At 41.7% G+C, this 22,313-nt stretch overlaps 1 protein-coding gene across 6 annotated transcripts in view; it reads right to left on the bottom strand.

Moving 5' to 3' along the window:
• The window catches only part of LOC311052986 (potassium voltage-gated channel subfamily KQT member 2-like), a gene marked incomplete at both ends in the record, with an annotated part of 35,943 nt that extends 14,261 nt beyond the window's left edge, over nt 1-21,682 (bottom strand). For all 6 annotated transcript variants that reach the window (XM_084068313.1, XM_084068314.1, XM_084068315.1 and 3 more), the window contains 8 exons: nt 1,213-1,307; nt 1,392-1,487; nt 2,185-2,295; nt 3,240-3,365; nt 8,954-9,129; nt 11,483-11,609; nt 12,089-12,179; nt 21,393-21,682. In XM_084068313.1, the coding sequence (XP_083924439.1) occupies nt 1,213-1,307; nt 1,392-1,487; nt 2,185-2,295; nt 3,240-3,365; nt 8,954-9,129; nt 11,483-11,609; nt 12,089-12,179; nt 21,393-21,682 (1,112 nt within the window). The remainder of the gene's footprint in view (nt 1-1,212; nt 1,308-1,391; nt 1,488-2,184; nt 2,296-3,239; nt 3,366-8,953; nt 9,130-11,482; nt 11,610-12,088; nt 12,180-21,392) is intronic.
• Between the last annotated feature and the right edge of the window lie 631 nt (nt 21,683-22,313).

Here is a 22,313-nt window from a genome sequence, read left to right as displayed (position 1 = left end):
GAGGGTCTAGGGTTTGGACCCAGGCAACTGTTCCCTGTCAGAGGATCAGAGGATGCCTTTGGGCTAAAAACAACATCCAGCAGTGATTACGTAATAGAAAAACAAATCATTTTGCATTTAGTTCTTCACAATGTCTGAATGTATTTCTGTGGTATGAGTTGTAATGATGTTACATATTGTCTACTGTAATGTATCTTAAGTTACGCCCTTGAAGGGTTCAATGTTATGCCCATGTAACAACTATGTTTTTGTTTAGTTTTTCGGCTCTGCTTCGGTGGAGTTCATGTTCTCACATCCGGTGTAATGCGCAGATAAATCTGTAGTATCACAGGAGCAGAGTCACAACGTCGCATTTAATGCAATATCATTGCAATAAATGGTTTATCTTGACGAAAGTGTCTGACTGAAATGTCACACTGCTACCATCACGCAGACAACACAGCAGCACTGAATGCTGAACAAACAGACTAGGGGACAGTTTGCTCAGCCAGGCCATCATCAGGCTGCTGAACGTCTCTGAGCCTTGTGGCCAAGTCAGTTTTACATGCTCCCATAGGTAATATCACATATCACATGATACTATATATACACTCCCATACACATTTGATGCATACTTGATATCTGCTGCTATTTGATATGTCTTCTCTTAGAACAAGAGACTGAGGAACTCAGTATTTTACACACTATGTATATTTGATATTATATTTAGTGTGTGTGTGTGTGTGTGTGTGTGTGTGTGTGTGTGTGTGTGTGTGTGTGTGTGTGTGTGTGTGTGTGTGTGTGTGTGTGTGTGTGTGTGTGTGTGTGTGTGTGTGTGTGTGTGTGTGTGTGTGTGTGTGTGTGTGTGTGTGTGTGTGTGTGTGATCTGCTCTAGCTCAAGCAAAGCAACTTATATCCTATGAGGCAAAGAGCACCCCAAAATATTAATCTGACACTACTTGCCTTTAGAATACAATTTAACTTACCAAACACTGAACTTATTAAACCTCAAACTGAACACCAACTGAGAACCAGATAGAGGTCATTCACTAATGACAAAAGCCTAACTTCTGAAATGGAATACCATAAGATGAGCCCACGAACCAGGGATCATTTTTCAACTGGATTTACAGTCTAAGCAACATGGCAGAATATGATATAGCACAACAAGTATCTTTCTATTGGAAAAGAGAACAATTGGCAACATTTCTTAACGGCTATTTGGTCAGTTACCTGTATATTGGAGCAGACACCGTCTGCTCATAGAACTCCCAGGTGGATAATAGATCCGTGCGAGTGAGGTTGGTAGAATGAAACCTCCATGCTCCCTGGTTGGGGATATATTAAATCTAGTTAGTCTTTTAGCAGAATCTTCCTTTGTTGCCATACAACAATACCAGATGAAAAATTACCTGGATAAGGCCTGCTGCCGGGTTCCGTCTCTTCTCAAAATGTTTCTGTCTGTGTTGCTCCTGGACCTTCAAAGCAAAGCCAGAACCTAGGATACCCTGTGTGAAGGTAACAGGGACACAGATGTGATTATTACTGTACATGGGTTTCTGATCACAAGCTGGAGGCGTGGTGCATGAATAGTGAATGGGCAATCGTCAAGTCAAATGTATTTGACTTGTACAGCTTTTAATCAGGATATACTGTACAGCTAAAAGTCACAAATAATACGCTCCCATCCCTTTAAAGGCCATTTTGCAAGTGACGTAGCAATAGATGGCGTACGATCCTCAGACATACCGGTATCCTCAGACATATCAGATATCATCATCTGATATCTAGGATAGGATACTATGTTTATGCCTCTTGATCAAAACAATGAGAACGCATGAGAATGAGAGGTCCATAAACTACCGGACTGGACATCTAGTGTCCATTCCGGTGTGCTTAAAATAACTTTACTGACATGGTGTTATATTGGTAATAACATCCTCTTCCATACGGATTGGTGAAAATCTACAAGTACCGGATTGTAGCTTTGTAGCCTCTCCTCCACAGTGAGGCTGTTCAGTAGAATCTGTAGCGTTCATAATCTTGGGCTGGTTAAAGTGTGAATCTGAATGGGTTACAGGGAATTGCTGAGAAAAAGCATATTGACTCAGAAAGTCCACTCTGGATAGAATATGTTTTAAAAAAAAGAAAATAATGCGCTGTAACATTATTGGCCAATGAATAAAGAAAAGTTCCAAAACTCACAGCAGGAAGTGCAAAGAAGGCCACTCCGATCAAGCTGAACGTGGCAGCCAGAAGGCGTCCATTCCAGGTTATTGGAACCTTATCACCATACCCAATGGTGGTTAAAGTGATCTAGTGGACAAATCAAAATGTAGACTGTAAAAGGTATTAAGAATTTAAGACCCAACACTGTATTAGTAAATAATGGGGGAACATTTATTATTTATTCAATATCACCAGGGATAGGAATCAAGAAACAGATACCATTTCGATCCAGTAATATACTATTATTGATTATGCGTTGCTAACAATTATGTAATACCTAAGGGATGCACACTCTCCGAGATTGTATTCATGTGGGACTTAAGCCACGGCAGAAAGGGGGTGAAATATAACTGTTGGGTGCATTTTACCAAACTGGATAACAACAGGGAAATATGCAATAAAAAAAGCATTTATTTCAAGCAATGCCACAACAAATGCTTAAACATTGTGTCAGCAATATTAATGAGCAAGTGCTGCATCCCCTCAAGCAAGTACCAGAGCATGATAATGTCAGGTAAAATCTAATGTTAAAATCCATTGTTAGCAATAACATTAGTGCCATGCTGGCACCTTGAACAGAAGAGCCCAAATGAAATGAAAAATTTGGATGACTTCCAGACACATTATAAATATTATCCCATGTCGTCCATTTTAGGTCAGATTAAAGCCTGATTTATACTTCACTGTACGAGGGTATCACGTGCCAAAAATAGCTGATATACAAGCTCACAGCGCATTGTGGATGCGATGTGTTCTGACCATTTAAATCTGCTATTTTTGGTGTGTGGCACCATAGTACAACAGAGCATAATATGTTGCAGCTAGTCAGGCTACTATATGTTCTTTGCAGTAAAATTGTTTAGTTGTACTTCAACACACATTGAGACATACAGTAAAACTAAATTAGCCCTATTTAAACTGCATGTACTCCTTATAAGAATTGATAATGGGATTACAATAATTTCAATACCCATCTAAGGATCAGAAAATAACAGATTTTCTTTATGTTTTCAGTTAAAAGGGTTTCTCACCAGCCCCCACCAAAGGGCATCCGCGTACGTCTCAAATTGTTCGTTTGAGTCCTTCTCCACCGAGTAGACCAGGAAAGAAGCCAGGATGAGACACAGGAAGCCTATGTACCATGCAGTAATCAGCTCCTGCATGGAAATTACAACACAGTTAAACCACTTAAACCATATATACTTTGTTGCCTGGAGACCTATAGGGATCTATAATTGGTCCCCTCATCTTTTCCCCTCTACAACAACTATGCCTGCACTACATATTTGCTTGGATTTGTGGTGATGCACTGCGCTCCTCATGTAATAGACATGTTTCTAAATGTCACAAAGACACAAAAGACAAAAACACATTTTGACAATTTCAATTTCAATTTTAAGGACACAACAATTAAAAATGTAAGTCCTCCCTAAAGAGCTGGCTTAATAGCAGCTGGACCAAATTATAACCATAATTTAGACAAGTTGCAGAAGGTTCCATGATCTACCCCAGGGGTGGGCAACTTTGATGATGGAGAGGGCCACTATATTTCCACACTCACTCCAGGGGGCCATATTGCCTATTGGTTTGTTGCAGAAACCTTTTATCTCCATATTTTAACTTTTTTCGTGAATTCATGCCGTACTTCGTCATTCTAGTATGTCACACAAAAGTAGCAAAAAATAGCTGATCTACAAGCTCAAAACGCGTTGCATCGCGGCATGTTTTGAGCTTGTAGATCTGCTGTTTTTGTAATTTTGTAATTGGAATCCTGAATTCTTTGTTGCTATTTTTTAAATGGAAAGTCTTTTTAGTTTTTTTTTTTCAAATGCATTTAGTTATACTCAAGTTAACTGTATGAACTTAAATACATTGGACATAAAAATAAATAAAAAGTCATTCAACTAATAATATAGAAGTAATTAAAGCGGGTCATGTTTGCATGTTTGGAACGGTTGAAATCAATATCAGTATTCCGATATTAAAAGTGAAGGTGAGGGCTGCATGTGGCCCCCGGGCCGCCAGTTGCCCATGTATGATCTACCCCATTGTTTTTATTTATGTTCGGGGGGGGGGGGGTCCTAGTCGACCTCCGGAGGTCACACAATAGCACGTCCTTGCAATATGTACGGTTTCTGCACACCACCATACTTTTTGCACTATGTATAGATTATTCACTTCAGCAATATTTGCTCAGAGACAGCTGCTCAATCTGTATGACGGTAACTGACTGTACAGTATGCCTCTTATCTTATGTGCTTCACTGCACCTCTGCTATCATCCAACCCAGCTCTATAGTTATAGTTTTTGGCATATTTGTCAATACAATCATGCACATTGTTCTCATAAAGTATGTATACATAAATATGTATACACTTTTTTTTCCTAGGCTGGACTGCCATCTTCACTATAGTTCGTATATAGTGGACTGTTCCATTTTATTTTGGATTCAGATATGCCCATTCAGTGTATTATGTAATCGACATGCCCAATATCAGCACAAATCAGCAAATATGTCAATATATACAGGGGACTATATTGCCTGCTCCCTTTTTTGGATTTGTTTACCTGTATCAGACTGCCTTCCTTGTTTTTGTGTAATAAATTCATTGTATTGAACCTGCTCTGACTCTGGTTGCATTGTGATCCTTTCTCTGTAATTCATAACAGTCAGAAGCAATAGAAGTGATTGATGAACCCAGCTGTGTGGTGGATATGATCAAGGCTCTGTAGATACTGGCTTGAGTAAAGTCGTCGTGACCGATATGACAGACTATACTATACAGACTATATGACGATATGAAACTGAGAGCAATTAACATTTACTCAATTCTCCTGTCAAATCTATACTTTTAATTTGATCTTGTTTGAATGATCGATTGTTCAATGTCAAAAACATTGTGTTGACCCCTTTCATTCTTATTATAAAGTATTTTATTATAAAATTAATTTCTAAAGTGCATTAGAAATTAATTTTACTTTTATGCTTTAACTTGAATAAAGAATTAGAAATAGTACTTCAACTAGATTATATTATAACTAGAGTATATTGCAGAAGAGTACAGTATGTTCACATTTATGTGCGTAAAAAAAAAGAGCCAACTGCTAACCTCTGTTAACCAGAGTGGAGAATTGAGGCTATTCTCCAGCTTCCTAATGACTGGAGCTCTCACAGTCAATATACTGTACTGTAGGCATTCTCCTGATTTATAGTTTTTGCTACAGTAGGTGAAAGGGAGCAGGTAACGATGTTCATCAGGGAGCAATTTTGTTTTGTTTTGTCCAGATTTATAGTGGCATGGGTCTGCGTATTGCAGTGGCGGAGCTGTAGTACATTGCAGAGAATTGTAAGGACAGCTCAGCACATCAGATGAGAGTTTCCCTCCCATCAGGACAGCTAAGCCTGTAGACTCATCAAAGATCCTAACTATCCTAACCGGACTGTTTCAGATGCTGCCACTTGGTAAGTGGTTCACCATCCATAAGGCCAAGGGCAACAGGCTCTGTAGCAGCTACTTCCCCCAGGCGATCAGGTCTTTGAATGACAAGACGAGGTACAAGAGCAGCAGGCTCCGGAGAAGTGAATCCCCCCAAGCAATCAGGTTAGGAGCGATTAACACGATTAGTATTGTTGCCTGTCTGCCCGTGCTGCTACACAGTTTGGTATGCGGTCAGGTTTAGGCCTGGCTCAGGGAAGAGGACGCCCCTGCCATGCATAGTCCACCATGGGCACCGTTGGAGGTGTGACAGGCCCAAGGGCAAGGCCTAGCAGGAAGACCATCCTTCTGTATATACAGTAGCATTACTTTTTCATCATTTAGGATAACTAAATGACGCTGGCGCGGGCCTCACATCTAGCGCCCACGGCCACGTAGCGCCCACTTGGCAGCGCCGATCACTGGTGTAGCATCATGAGGGCCAGTGGGGCCATGGCCCGGTCAGTGAAGATTTGGCAGAAATATAATTCTGCTCCGACAACAATAGACACAGCCGGCGGCCACGTTACTGCAGTGATACATTGGCTGGCCCATTAGCAGCTTTTACAAAGCTAAAGCTGCCTACGCCTGCATATCAATGGTCCAAGTGTGAGCTGTAAAGTAGCCTATCGTAGTCTGTAGGAGACATACTCATGTCCTAAGAGGAGTCCAAAAGAGAATGGATCCTGGGATTCATGAATGAAATTACAGAGGTGAGTTAATAAGTACATGTACTCAAGTACTGCACTATTTGAGGCATTTGTACTTTACTGGATCTCTCCCTAAATACACACACACACACACACACACACACACACACACACACACACACACACACACACACACACACACACACACACACACACACACACACACACACATATATATATATATATATATATATATATATATATATATATATATATATATATATATATATATATATATATATATATATATATATATATATATATATATATATATACACACACACACACACACATATATACACACACACACACACACACACACACACACACACACACACACACACACACACACACACACACACACACACACACATATATGTATATATATATATATGTATACTCACATATTAGCGAAAATGGGCAATATATTGTTTGTTGTGAATGAAGCTGTCATGTTAAGCTCCCCTGGGCACTAATCATTGAAATACAATGATCGCTATCACAGTAGTGGACATAAACATGCGTTACATTTGTAGGAGGCTGCAGTGACCTCAAAGTCTTGACAATATGAATGACAGGGCGATTTATTAGAGAAATGACGGTGATTGTGCTGTCCAGCTGGGCTCGCAGAACAATCACGGAGCCTAGCCGTTGCTGCGTCAGTGCGTCTGACTGTAATGGCGGCAGCGAGCTGTGTGTCTGAGCGAGTATTGGATGCTGCTGTCTGGAAACTGCCCTCAGCATGACACGACCAATGAGAGTTAGTGTTTTTGTTGTTGCTAAGATACGGTGTGTGGCACATAGCGTCTCTGCCCCATAGTCTGTAGATCTCTCCCACATGATTGGCGTAGCGTGCCAAAAAATAAATCAAAAGGAAGAAGCCAAAGGAACAGAGACAAAAAACACAACTCGTCTGGGCCCAGCGAGTCCCAACAATATAAAATTAATTGACGAAAATTGTAGTCCCCTGGCCAAGACATAAGCATTCTATGGATACTGCTAGCAGATGGCTAGTTGAAGCAAATTGGTGCCATTGAAAACTCTGCTAGCGTAAGAATCAAGGATTCTCAAACTGGCAAAGCAGGTCAGTGCTCCAATGGCATAATTACAGCAGGCACCTGAATATTCAGGTCATTGTCTTGGCAGATGGCAGGAGGAGAGCCAGTGGATTTATTTGAATCATGGCTGACCGAGTCCTCAAGATGACTGCCAAAACCAGGAGCATAAACCTGGAAAGAGTGCACGGCTTGCTGGCACCAAAACCGGACATGAATTTACATTTGTTTTTACATTAACGGATCAAGGCTGTCATTCTACTGTGACTTCTCATCGGCCGTGAAACAAGTAACAACTGATGCGGGACAATGGGATACTGTAAGCCATTCCCTTCCCGGCTACAGTTGCTGTCAAATGGGTCAGGGTATGAGATCTAGCAACTTTCACCCTTCACCATTAGAACAGACAGGCACATTGCTCTTCGATGTTGCTATTGAGCAATTGGCCTCTTTCTTGGCTGGGTAGGACATTTCTCATTAAGATGAACATCCTCCCCAGACTACTGTACTCACTGCAAATAATACACATTTTGTTATCAAACAAGGTTATCAAAGTGCTTGAAGGCTGGCTGAGTTCCTTTATCTGTAGAAAAAAGAAGCCTGACTGAAGATAACAAAACCCAAAATGGCTTAGATGGCTTACACTGTAGATGTGCCAAATGTGAGACTCTTATCAACTGGCACCAGCACATCTCCTGCGCTCAAGTGTTGAAAACGTTTAATCCCTATCCAAGTGGATCAGATTAGGAGTTTGGGTAGTTCAAAACCAAAAAACTGGATTGGGATCACTTTGCTATCCAATCAGATCAGGAAATCAAATCGAAGCTTTCATTTGGATTGCTAGAATGCCGCTGGTATTTGAAAATGGTTGAGAAAAACAAACCATGATGTTCCATGAAAAAGTATTATATTTCTCTCTGTTAGGGTTAGGGTCACATGCAGACACACACGCGCACACACACTCACATGTGCGCACACACAGACACGCACACGCACACACACACACACACACACACACACACACACACACACACACACACACACACACACACACACACACACACACACACACACACACACACACACACACAGCAATGTCCTGTATCAAAACTCAGCAAAGCAAGCAGAGTCGTCCACGTGTCCCCTGTCCCCAGCATCCACCTCCAGCTATCCCTTAGAAGAAGGGGCAATGACTGACCAGCTTTCCTTAACGCCCTATTCATATGAAACAACTTTCAGCAATTATCACCTAAATCACTGGTTCTAAACATAGGGTCCGGGAACCTCCAGGGGCCCTTGAGCAGTTACTGTATATGGCACTGTAACTTAAGAGTGTACACATTTGTGCCCCATTTGTGCATTCTCTGAGTGCACTTTCAGCGTGACAATAACATTGAGGATTTTGATCGGGGTCCCAGAGAGCATCAAATAGGGGTCTGTGGACTAATGCATATCAGGGGTCCTCAAAATTAAAATTGAGAAGAACTGATCTATCAAACTTCACCTTGCTGTGGGCATACACTACAGATCCCAGCAGCTTCCAGGTGCCTGCGCGGCGGTCCATACGGAGCATCCGGAGGATCTGGAGGAACCTCAGACTCCTGATGGCCGACGTGGCGAAGACGTTGCCCTGAGAGCCGGCCGCCAGCACCGACACCGAGGCTATCAGCACCATGATGTCTGTTGAGAAACAAAAACAAATTTTACCCGCTTGCAGAGCTGCGGGTCTATTTAGAGACTGACCTACCAGTCGACAGATTTCCGACATGTATTCGACAGATTTTTTGCGTGATTGGCTGTCGCTTAAGCCAATGGGGATACTTTCCATACTCTGAACGGGCGGCCTCGTCCTCCCAAGCTATGGGACTAGACACGCCTCTCTCAGTGGATTCTGAGCGCTAGCCGAATTTGGCTAATAGTTAGCTTGTAGTTAGCTTGTTACTTTTAGCCAAACGCGGTAATGTCCGCTCTCCATTAGTTATCGACGCAAGTTACGTTATTAATCCCGTAATTTTCATGTATTGTACATCCCAAAATAAAATGTATTAACCATGTTATGGTGCTGTAATGACTTCATATTTTCACAACATAATGTCCTTTACACGGGCCTTGCAAAAGAGGATCGCTTCCGCATTTTCTTCTTCGTTGGTCCAAATAATGATACGGTTGCCAGATTTTTGAGAGAGAAATAAGCAACCAGGTGTCGCAAGCGGGGATATTATGACTTTATGTCATTTCTTGTTTTTTCTTTAAATTAAAGAATATCTTCTCACTTTTAGCACCAATTGCTTCAAACTCAGACTTTCTCCCTTAAATTCATGACCCGGTATTCAAAACGTGTCAAGAAAAAGATTTGGATCAATTGGTAAAATTGTTTGATGGTGCTATTGTGCATTCTTTTCTGGGATTAAAAAGAAGGTATGAAATCCCAAACTCCCATCTTTTTCGAAACCTACAGGTGGGACTTCTTACCCCAAATGAAATAAAGGCTCCCAATATGTCATTTCTAGAGGAAGTCTTTATGTACTGTAGACAACTACCAACAATTATGGAAAACACCTTACACATTCTTACTAGTAATAGGGATAGGGAGACCCAATTTAAACAGAATGCACATCACACCATTTCTAAGGATCAAGTGTGGCACAAACTCAACTATTTGACCAAAATGTGAAATAGAGATTGGTACCTATCTGCATATGTTTTGGAGCTAGGACCCAGTAATTAAACACTTTTGGGAGGATGTGAAGGAGGAAGTCTGTAAAAGTATGGGTTATTATAGAGTTTTCATCACTACATTACTGGCTGCTGATGTGGGTAATACACAAAACAAATACAATGTTAATTTGAATAGAATACTTCAGTACATTTCTAGAAAAAGTATCCTCAAGCTATGGATTGCTAAAGATCCAACTTCAATAGCAGACTGGTATGAAAACGTGTTAAGGATACTTCCCTTGGAGAAACTGACATACAGTACATTCTACATGATAATTACAAAGGCTTTTTAAAGATGTGGTAACCATTCATAAATGTAGCTTGGACACTTTCAGGTTGAGTACTCTGTTGTCAATGTGAAGAAATGTGTTGGGCCCTGTTCATGTTTTCTTAGTTTTTTGTTTTTGTGTTTTAATTTATTAGTAGTTTTGTTTGTGTTTCAGTATTGTTAAGGGTGGTTCTGAATGTAAAATGTCACAAAAAATGAGATTCTGTCTGAGCAGAATTGATTTGATACATGATAATGTATGCTGTGGCTTTAACCTGATAAATTGCATTTTAAAAAAGTATTATTAATTTTGCAATGGCAATATTTTGCCTGGCTGTTATCAGAAAACCAAACCATATAATTTAAATACCTGAACATCAACTACTCTCAGCCCAGTAAATAATTAAATACTCATCATGAATAAAGCAGGAAACCTCTAAAGGACAACTTCACCCATTGTCACCTATCTTCATACAATTGGTCCTCACTAATGCTCATGATAATATGGTACCATTTTTGTCTACTTCAGAAATTCACCTGGCCAGTGACATCATCGATGGGGAATCCAAGCTAATAGAAACGGCAGGCTTTCTCTATTCCTGTAAAGTTAGCATGCTATAATGGAAGCCATTTTTCTGGCGTTAAAATAGTTTTCATAAAAATGTGAAAAACAAAACCTGCCTAACGATGATGTCACTGGTAGGCAGGTTTCTGAACTGTCCACAGCCATCCTCCGAGACACAGGCCGAGTAGAAAAAAATGGTACCATATTATCATGAGCATTAGTGAGCATTATATAAAGATAGGTTGAAAATAGGTGAAGTCGTCCTTTAAGTAAAATATATTACTTCCTTGCTTAGATTTCTGAGTTTTCGGTGATGGAGAAACATTTAGAAAATCTATTCTTCATGGTATGCCAATGAAAGCGGACAGTTCTAAGCCTTACAGTGCAAAGTATGCGTTCTGTCCTGGCTTCTCTTAAAAAGTGAGACAAGAGAAAGGAAAGGTGACAGAAATGTGAGGTAAAGCCCAGCCTGTTTTCCTCACCTATTACACTGAAGGGTTTCCTGGCAAACTTCAGCCTGCCTTTCCATCCTCTGTACCTGCAGCAGCAGCCAGCAGCCCATATCCTCACAATGTACTCGACTCCAAACACCACAATGGTTACGAGTTCCTGAGGGGGAGAAGCAGAGTGACCAGGTTACGGGTAATTCATACTCCTCCAAGACCTCATCCTCAAGCTGTTGATCAGTTCGGCAAGCAACGCGTCTTACTACAGTGTATAGAATAGGCTTTACCCTGAACATTAGATTAGGGCTATTTTCTTAGCGATTATTCTATCGATTACTTTTTCAATTCATGCAATAATCTTGAAGCACTTTTTTATTTTGTTATTTATGAATCAATGTGAAGAATTATTGAGTTTTGACTAAATCGATTAACCATTCTAGCAAAACAATTGAAAATAGCTGATCTATAAGCTTGTAGATCTGCTATTTTTTGCTACTATATAAAAAAAGAATTATTCTGTTAAAATTGATTATTTAGTTTTACAATCAATTAAATCGATAAGTTCAATTAACTGTTGCTAATTGCCCTACATTAGATTGTGTGGCAACATCTCAGCATATGTTGCTTTTTCTAGAAACATACCAGTATGTACAAGGCACTCTCCGAGCTGTTTTTGAACTCTTTGATGGTGGCGAACACTGAGAGTATAAGGCAGGAGAAAACTAACAGGAAGCTGTAAGACAAGACATACATCAATGTTTAGATTAAATTATGACAAAGTGAAACTAACCAGTACATCATTAACTATGCAAGCAACTCATACACAATCCAACAGATGTTTTAGATATCATGCAATGACTCTGGGCATGACATTGACAATGTATTACTAGCACACAGTATACTGTAAATAATAATGTTAATATATTTAACTTAGTAGCGATAGCAACCTAAAGATGTGAATAGTTAAGCCGCAAAATGCCAAACTTCAACGTCAGTTTATTCATGTCCCTCTACTGTAGGTCCTAGATTCTAGGGAACTCGTGAAGAGAAATGGCTTGAGACAAACTTTCAAATGCAAGCATTCTCATCCTTCTACCATTAATGGTTCAGATCCACATGGAAAGAAAAGTTTATATAGATTTATATAGAATAGATTGTGCATTACATTCACACACCGATGGCGGAGGAAACCATGCAGAGCACCAACCTGCTAATCAGGAGCAATTAGGGGTTCAGCGTCTTGCTCAAGGACACTTTGACACCGACTCTGGGGGAGCCCCCAACCCGGGATCAAACTGGGTGCCTTACGGTTTCCAGTTTACTCTACCCGGCCACTCTACCCCTGAGCCACTGCCGCATAACTTCAGTAACTTCATTTATCCTTATCACGAACCTCATGGGCCCAAGTGAAATCACTATTGGCTCAGAGTTGGGGGTTTTTAAACTCAATCGGACAATGCGTTCATGATTTTTGGTGTTTTTTTGTAAAATAGGCCCCTCCCTCAAACTTTGGAAGCCAATTATAGCCAATCAATATGAATATCAAAAATCTGTATGGTAGGTTTTCATCACATGATTCCAGACATAATGCGTAGCGATTTGTGTGAGTTTTGGACAAAATCTGTACTGTAAGCATTCAAAAGGCATTCAGCCAAGCACAGATTATTCTCTTAGAATGGTCATGAAAAGGCACTTGTGTTATTATCTGTGCCACTAGTTAAAATTGCTATTCAACTTGATGCTGGCTTAAATGTATACGCCAAAACAATACGCTACGTTTGGCTTAGTAATTCAATATCATCTATTCACAATTATTAGTTTTTATATTTTCATTAATTTATACTTTTTTGTAATTGAATATTATCATTATCATTTTTATGTCATTCATATTTTCAGTAAAGTAACCGTGACCTGTCAAAATTAATAATATCAGACAAAGGTGTAGATTTCACAAGTAAGACTCATATGATCCACACAGAGACAGTGGACAGATGATAGCCAGATAGGAGCGAGTAAAAAGTACTCAGGTTCCGCCTATTGATCTGTCACACATGCACTACAAATGAGAACATGGAATAAAACACTGAGCAAACAATTCCTGATGATGCTTATCACAAAGAAATACATAATGTGCTATTTTGTGTACTCAACTGAAGGCAGTACCCAATATTTTTTACACTTTGAGTTCAATATAAATCAGCTACTTGTAAGTAAAAAGCAAGACACACTACATACAGTACTACATTAAATGTAGTAGTATGGTAGTAAGGTAGTGTCTATGAATTATGTATCGAGGTACAGCTGACTGTATACGGTCGTCTACAGACTCATACCACAGCATTTTGACATAATGTACAGTACATACAGTATGCCGTAGCCTACTTACAGTGCATATACAGTGCTGATACCAACAGTATCAGCCTATCAGAGTGAATTTGCCATGGATTTTGTGATTTCACACACTGTGTGTGTGTGTGTGTGTGTGTGTGTGTGCACGTCTGCAGCTAATCTCGCATGCTACTAGGCCGATCAGCATCATATTTCATATGCACACTGACAGCAAGGCAAGGACCTCAACTGTTAAATATTTACCAACTTGGTCAGTGACAACTAAATGTCCCTTTTTTCAATCGCAGAGAATGTGTCCCTCCAGGCTATGAGATAAGCCTCGCCCCACACTAGCCAATTACAACGTGCCTGTGCCTCTGGCTTAAGTACGTGTAGCGGGGGGAGGCATTGTAATTGAATGAAACTGCCTACTTGAGTATATATATATATATATATATATATATATATATATATATATTATTTTTTTCCCTGCTGTACACAGACTTGAGTATAACCCTTAAAACAGACACTAAGCCAACAAACACATCTAAAACGTACATTCAATACCACATTTGTGCTGTCGTAAATGAGGACACCAGCATGGAATAAGGGCATACGTTTACCATACTTACTCAATTACCAGAAACTTTTATGCAATTATGCAGAAACTATCCTTACAGCAAGGGGATCCTCTATGAATGCAGCTCAGCCCTTTTATACACTGTGCCAATAAAAACCACCCTTATTTAGAAACAAGGAGCATCTGGCTGCCCTAGTAACAGGTCCACCTGGTTACATATGGAATGTATCGGAACTACTGTAGCTAATCGCAGATATTCAAGTTCACCGGTACAAGTGAACTTTCACTTAAAGGAGTAGTTCACCTAAAAAAATACTAATTTTCTATCAATTACACACCCCATGAAGCCTTGAATTCATGGAGATGTTTTTGTCGCATTCCTAAGCCAATAATTTGATGACCAGGTCATCGATCAATAGAAGACTCAGCCGGTAAGTGAAATAGAGTACACTATGTATACAGTAGGTGAATTACTGAAACGTGGCACGCAGTCTAATGTGGGACATCTAAGTCTCCAGTGGGTGGGTAGGTTAAAGTCAGTGAAACTATACGACAACACAACCAGTGATGTCATGATTACATGAGCTATCAAATGTCCAATCATAGATTACGATGGAGTAGTCTCGCGTTACCAGACTGTTGCCTCCCACAATTTACAAATGTTTCCGGCATACAGTCTGGGACTCAGAAGCTCTGATAATGTGTAAGGGGAAAGCGGATGCCCCTCCCCTACCCACTTCCGTTTTAGCATTGTGCAGTGGCGCAAAGGAGTCCGACTGGAATCAACGAATCTCATAAACATCGTTTATGTCTACTAGTGTCTTCTTTCACAGTTTTTTCGGCATTAATTCCATGATACCTTTCTCAGTTTTCTGTGATAAACAATCCTCGCACAAATAACATGAATCTACCGCTCCTATGACTATGCTTTCCACTGGGACTACAGGTCCGCGGGCACCGCGTCGTGATTGGTCGAATGTCTTTCCGGTCTGAACAACTTCCGTTAAACAGCTTTCGGGAAGTGGAGTTCCAGACTCTACAGTATATAGCATTCAGAGATTGTGGAATAGTTGTCTGGTGACGCGAGACTAACGATGGAGCAATCTTCGAACAGGAAGCACCCCGTATGAAGAACACTCTAATATCAGTGACTAATTAGACAAACTTAATGTTAAGGGTATACATTTATTATAAATAAATGTCTATTTGGGATTATGTTTAGTTGTTTTTTTTCATCCAGAGAAAAATGTTATACATGTATAGTGCAAATAATACTCAATATTTGTACTCATTTCAATCAAATGTTCCTTTGTCCTGCTTTAGAAAATAGTTTGAAAAGTGGGACAGCATGATTTGCCCTAATGTGGGACAGTTCAAAAAATATTTCAGAAATGTGTGGAGGGACATAGATTGTGCAATAACAATGGATATTTACAAATGAGCACATCACAGCAAGAGGAAGAACAATGAATGAGGGGAGCTTAATTACACCACCAAATTGGTCAACTGCCTGACACATCGCATACTGTACACAGTACATCGTAGTGGTGCAAACCTCACAATGTAAAGTGAGTGTAAACCTGTCAAGTGTATCTGCCTGAACTAGCTCGCAGGCACAATCACAATGGCAAAGGAGGGAAATAAGACAGGGAAAGAATGCCAGACACAAAGACAGGATGAAGAGTACAGAGTACAGACACATGGTCCGTCACCTGTTGGCCAGGCCTGGAATGTTACTACTGACTTAAAGCTACAATCCATAAGTTTTACGTCCGCCGTTGAGAGGTAATTGCAACAATGTCTGAACTTCAGTATTGTTATGAGCCGTCCACACCAAGCACTACAACTATAAAGATATAGTTTAGAAAATCGTTTCAACTCAAACTAGAAAAAGTGCTCCTCGGAGCACAGGTCTCCGCCAGGTCAGGTACGTTATTCTGGCCTCCTGGTGGCGCTATAATAGGCCAATGTGAAAAGGGTGCCATTTATTGTTAGGTCTTTCACGGCAATCAGACACTGCATTCATGATTTGAGGCATTTTGTTCCAAAAATGTGTTTTGCTAAATTAGACCTGCTGGTGGCGCTATAACAGGCCAATGTGAAAAGGGTGGCATTTCTTCCTCGGCCTAGTGGGAATGTGTGTGTGAAAATTCACGGAAATCGCAAGCTGCATGCATAGTTTGAGTCTTTTTGTTCAAAACGGACCAATCCTGCAAACTTTGGAAGCCAACCATAGGCAATGAGGATGGAATATGGGAAATCGGACAGATTCGTGTTGATCACATGAATATAGAGATACTGTGTACCGATTTGCATGACGTTTGGATAAAATCTGTAGGAGTAATGTAAAAAAATGGGTTTTGCACAAATCGGCCTCCTGGTGGCGCTATAACAGGCCCATATGAAAAAATTGGGGCAGAGGTTATGAATTGGCATCCAGGGAGTGTGTGTGCACAGGCTGGGAGTTAACACTAGCAGTGGGAAAGAGTATTCATATTTTAAATTGGCACTCCATGACCGGAGGAAATTGTGAAGTATGTGTTCCTGTGGATTGCTTTCAACTGTATATTACTCCAACTTCTAATATGCCTTGTGTACCTCCCTTCCAAAGTCCAATTCTAGCCAGGGTCAAATATGCTTAATTTAGGAAGATATGCCATCCCACACTTCGTCACTAGGTGCAAAATGGTACACAAAATGGTCTCCAAAGTTTGTTCTGTCTATGTTTGGTATTTCTTTAGTTCATCATGCATTTGTTTTAAACTGTATTAGGTAAATAGTAATTTATGTTGTGTCTCCAAATATTAGTGCTGTTAGATGGTGTTAGATGGTGTTCTAAAGTTATTGTGGGAGTGTCACAGTGTCCTTCACTGTGGAGGTGCTGGTAGAACCTGAACAAAATCTTGTAGGCATACTGGACACCTGGACTGGAAAGAACTGAGAGTAGATTAGAGTCTCTGGTGTCACACATTTGATTTGACAAAGTTCAAAAGAAAGAAAGAAAAAACACAAAAAGGAATTACCCCTTTAATTTGTGACACAACATGATGACAGGGCTCAGCACCTGCCCATCACGCTGATGGTTGCCAGGTGAAAACAGTTCAGAAATGGGTGGTGCTATCGAGGCTTCTGACACTCCAGTATTGCTTGCATGGCCGTGGTCAATGGGAACAGTTTGGCTGGGATGATGAATGTCCTTGATGACTCACTCAGCCATGGCTACACATAGATTGTCATGTATTCCCTGTAGGGAGGGAAAGTCACCTACTGCAATGTGCTGTGCTGTCAGCACCACCCTAAGTAGTGCTTGGTGGTCGGAACCACCGCCCGTACCAGCCGGTGGTGCCGCTCATCAAGATGCTCTCGATGGTGCTGTTGTAGAACGCCCTGATTATGCAGGGAATTTCTTCAGGCGATGATGGCAGTGGAAGCGTGGCTTAGCCTTTTGGACCACGTGTGTGGCCCTTCTGAGATCCTCAGAGATGTGTATTAGGAACGTGAAATAACTGAACCACTCCTCTGCATCGCTGTCCAATTCATGGACCTCCAGAGGTCCATGATCCATTGCTCCTTGGTCTTGTTGACCTTGAGAGAGAGGATGCTTTCCTGGCACCATAGTGTTAGTGATCTGACCTTATCATTGTCGATCAGGCCCATCAACGTCGTGTCATCAGCATACTTGTTAATTACACTGGAGCTGTGTGTGTGGCCACACTGAGACTCAACACGCAGCCCTGAGGGACTCCTGGGCTGAGGGTCAGTGTCTGACCTGATGTTGCCCATTCTCACAACCTGGCGGTGCATGACAGAAAGTCCAGTGTCCAGCTGCACATGGCTCTAGTCTCCACACATGTAGACCTAGATCTCTGAGCTTTGTCTCAAGTCTGGTAGGACCTATGGTGTTGAATGCCAAACTGTAGTCCACAAACAGTATTCACACACATTTGTTCTTCCCATCATGCAGTTGAGTGAGGGCGGTGTGAAGAGCCAAGGCAATTGTCGGTGGACATATTTTGACGATATGCAAATTGCCATGGGTCCAGTGTGACAGGAAAAACAAACGTAGTCCCTCACCAACCTCACCAAGCATTTAGTGACAACTGTGGTGAGTCGCTAGTCGTTCAGCCATGCTGCCCTAGAGTGCTTAGTCCACAATGGTGGACCTCTTGAATCGTGGGGATCATAGCCTGGGACAGGAAAAAGTTGAAAATATCTGCATACACACCTGCCATCAGGGTCCGCAGCTTTACAGATATTGACCCGTTTGAAGGCTCTACACACTTAAGCCTCCAAGATGGTCAATGGAATGGCCTCCACAGGTGGTGCAGACTCAGGCTGGAGGGTGCTGTTACTGAAGGGGTTCTCTATGCATCTGTTTATCGCTCTGAAGTCCATTATTGTCTGCCTTGCCATGCCACATGCTCCTTGTTTCACCACTCTCTAATAGGTCTTCCAGTTTGACTGTGTAAACCTTCTTGGCCCTTCTGATTTTACTCTCGAGCACCGGATGGGTGGTCCCCAGATTCCCAGATCTGAAGGCAGTGTTATGTGCATCAAGAGCAGCACAAAACTCACAGTTAATCCATGGTTTCTGGTTCGGGTGAATCCCAAATGTCTTTTTTTGGAACATCATCAACGCACTTACTGATGAAAACAGTGACTGTGTGTGAGAGCTCGTTGAAATTGTTCTCAGAGGCGTGCCGAAACATCTCCCAGTCCACGTGATAAAAATAGGCTTGTAGGGTAGAATCTGGGTTTTGAGACAAGATTCAAACCTCCCTCTGATTGACCAATTCTCGTTTCCACCTTTGCCTGTAGGTGGGGAGAAGCTGAATGGAGTTGTGATCTGATTTGCCCATGGTGGTCGGAGAAGAGCCTTATAGGCTTCCGGGAAGGTGGTGTAACAGTGATCGAAGCCACTCCCACCTCTTTTGTTGCATGATGTGTTGATAAAATTTGGGGAGAACTTTAAGGTTAGCCTTAATGTATTCCAAATCTGGACAGCAGAGGCCGGGAGTCTATGGTGTGTACATTCCTACACAGGAGTTAATCATAACCTGTTCCCCTTGTCCCTTTGCACTGAATGTTTGCCTATTATTATATTCCCAGAATAGGGAACTTAATCTAAAAACCTCAATCAGTATAATTTATTTTATGAGTGCATTTTGTATTTTGGGTGAATCCTTGGGATTCCAGAATGGTCCTGGGTGTGGTATTAATATGTGTTCAGATGTATATCACAATATATTTGAAATGCAAAACATGTCTCCATAGTCCAAGTCACCATACCTGTACATGTTCTTAGATTAGTGTGTGTGTGTGTGTGTGTGTGTGTGTGTGTGTGTGTGTGTGTGTGTGTGTGTGTGTGTGTGTGTGTGTGTGTGTGTGTGTGTGTGTGTGTGTGTTAATAAGCTTCCAATGGACATTTTCTTAGTAATTGTACTGCCGATGTAATAGCTACTATTTGTTTTCATTTGGTTTCATTTGTACACTCTCAGTTACAGACCTGTAAGGGTCCATTTGGAAGCCCCTCAAGGAACCCAAAAGGTCCCTGCACCCCACTTTACTTTGAGAACCACTGGATTAGATTCACTGTCCAGGTCACACCAGGCAACATGACTGCATTGTCTACTGTAGTGGTTCACAATATGGGGTCCGGAGACCCTCAGGGGTCCTCCTTGGTGAGGGTAAGTGGGTCCCCAAATGATTCATAGTTAATCCTCACTATTATTACATGTAGTAAATACAAAAATGGCAATCCGAGTTTCACTGTTATCTTTATACCTACAGTAGACAGTAAAGGAATTTTGGATCAAATAACAGATATTGGACCAAATCGTGTGTATCAATAAAACATTTCTTAGATTGGGGACCCAGAGATAGAAATCTTGTCAAAATGGAGGTCCATGGCCAACTGCAAATCAAATTGGAGGTCTTTGAAATGTAAAAAGGTTGAGAATCAAAGGAATAGTGAGTGTTACTGTAGACCAGAGTAGCCTATTCAGTGACGGAGCTGACCACACACAGTGGTGCTGAAATCAGATCGCATACAATTGCCGCAACATGATGGCAAGCCCGATCAAAACTACCGTCAATGGAAATCACACGCTCATCATGGGCCTTCTTTATAAGACCGTCCTGGCGTGTGTAGAACTTATTGATGTACCAAAAAAAAAACTAAATAGACTGACGCATCCTCAGCTATGAAATGCACATTCAATTACTGCATATCATCATGTCAGCTACTGTATGCATGCCATTTTACAGATTACATTTGATGTCAGTGTTACACAGGCTTGTATGAGAAATAAATCGTCGTGTTCGTTATGCCATGTCTTGAAAAAGACAATACCATAAAAACACTTAGACCCCCAAAACTCTGCAATCAAATCCAGCCATGATACCACATGAAGTCAGGATGACATCGCTCTGGTCCCCAGTGTTAGAAGGAGTTCTCCTTAACGCTGTTAGCGCAGGCTGCGCAGCCAGTCTGTAGAGACGAGAGCTCTTTTGCCACTCACCAAATACAAATACGGTTTTAAGATGTTGACAGCCTACTTTCCTTAGTGGGAACACTCAGAGCCCCCCACTTCACGTCTAAAACACACCTTGACCAGAAAGAAAATATTTCACAGGATGGAAAAAAAAAACTTTAGTTACTCCACTGCGCCCCCTACAGATCTGGTCAATGGGATTTTTCTATTGACCAGATCTGTAGGGAGCGCAGTGGAGTAACACAATTATTTTCCCATCCGGTGAAATATTTTATTTTCTGGTCAAAAAGTGTATTTTAGACGTGAGGTAGGGTTCTCCGAGTACTCCCACTAATGAAAATAGGCTTTCAACATCTTAAACCCGTCTTTGTTTTGGCGAGTAGCGAAAGTGTATGTTTTACTACTACAGACGAGAGGCTGCGCAGCCTGCGCTACCGCGCGGTGTGCGGGCAAACGGCTCCAAAGTAACATGGCGTTAAGGAGAACTCCGTCTACGCTAGGGACCAGAGCTAGGATGACAGAATGAACATGCAGGGTTTCTTACACATAAGCGTGGTAGACGAACGCCCATCCCCGCGGTCTCTCCAGCGCATTGTACAGGAAATTTTGGAGTTTGCGATAACTGGCGTTTTGGTTGGACTGTCTCCGTCTCCCCTGGACGGTCCTGAGGCTGCTCTTCCGCTTGGGGCTGTCTTCCGAACCGGCGGCGATTAGCAGCGTCCCGTCCTTGGTGGATTCGGGGGCCGAAGGGTCCAAACCGACGAAGCCGACTTTGTGCTTCTTGTCCCCGGCTTGAGTTGGGTAAACCCCGCCGTTGTGGGGCTTCTGCACCATTCTAGAGGAGCCGAGAAGACCACCCTGATGCCGGGGAGCTGGTCCTGTCCTTGCCGCGGGGATGCATCACCACCGTCCGGTATAAGGGTGTGTGTGTGTGTGTGTGTGTGTGTGTGTGTGTGTGTGTGTGTGTGTGTGTGTGTGTGTGTGTGTGTGTGTGTGTGTGTGTGTGTGTGTGTGTGTGTGTGTGTGTGCGTGCGTGCGTGCGTGCCCGCGCTGGTGAATGCAGTCGGAACCGGTCCCTCTCGAGAACCAACTGCAAGATCCAAGCTGAAAACTGCAATGTAGAAGCTTTGACTTTAGCCCCCTGTAGCCTAAGAGGAGGGTGCCAGTGAAAATACGTCAGTGTTCATTTTACTCTGCGAGTGTAAAAATGCAACCTAACATTTAGAGTTAAATTGACACTGGGGATTTTACTGTGTAGTCCTATACAATGACTGGGATCATGATCAGTTACACTTAAACAGGGGCCAATGGACTCAGTATACACTCACACCAGCAAATAACTTGCTGGATTGTTCAGTGCTATTGATATCTATAGATTAGGAGACCGTTATTCAGGCAAATCCAATCTGTCTTGCTTTCAAAAGTCAGTCCCTACATAAGATGCCACATAACTCTCCACGAGAGA

This window comes from Gymnoscopelus microlampas, assembly GCF_963454915.1.
Source record: "Gymnoscopelus microlampas genome assembly, chromosome: 10".
NCBI classification, from domain to species: Eukaryota; Metazoa; Chordata; class Actinopteri; order Myctophiformes; family Myctophidae; genus Gymnoscopelus; species Gymnoscopelus microlampas.
Note: the sequence above shows the minus strand (reverse complement) of the source record. Positions and strands in the feature narration are given on the sequence as shown.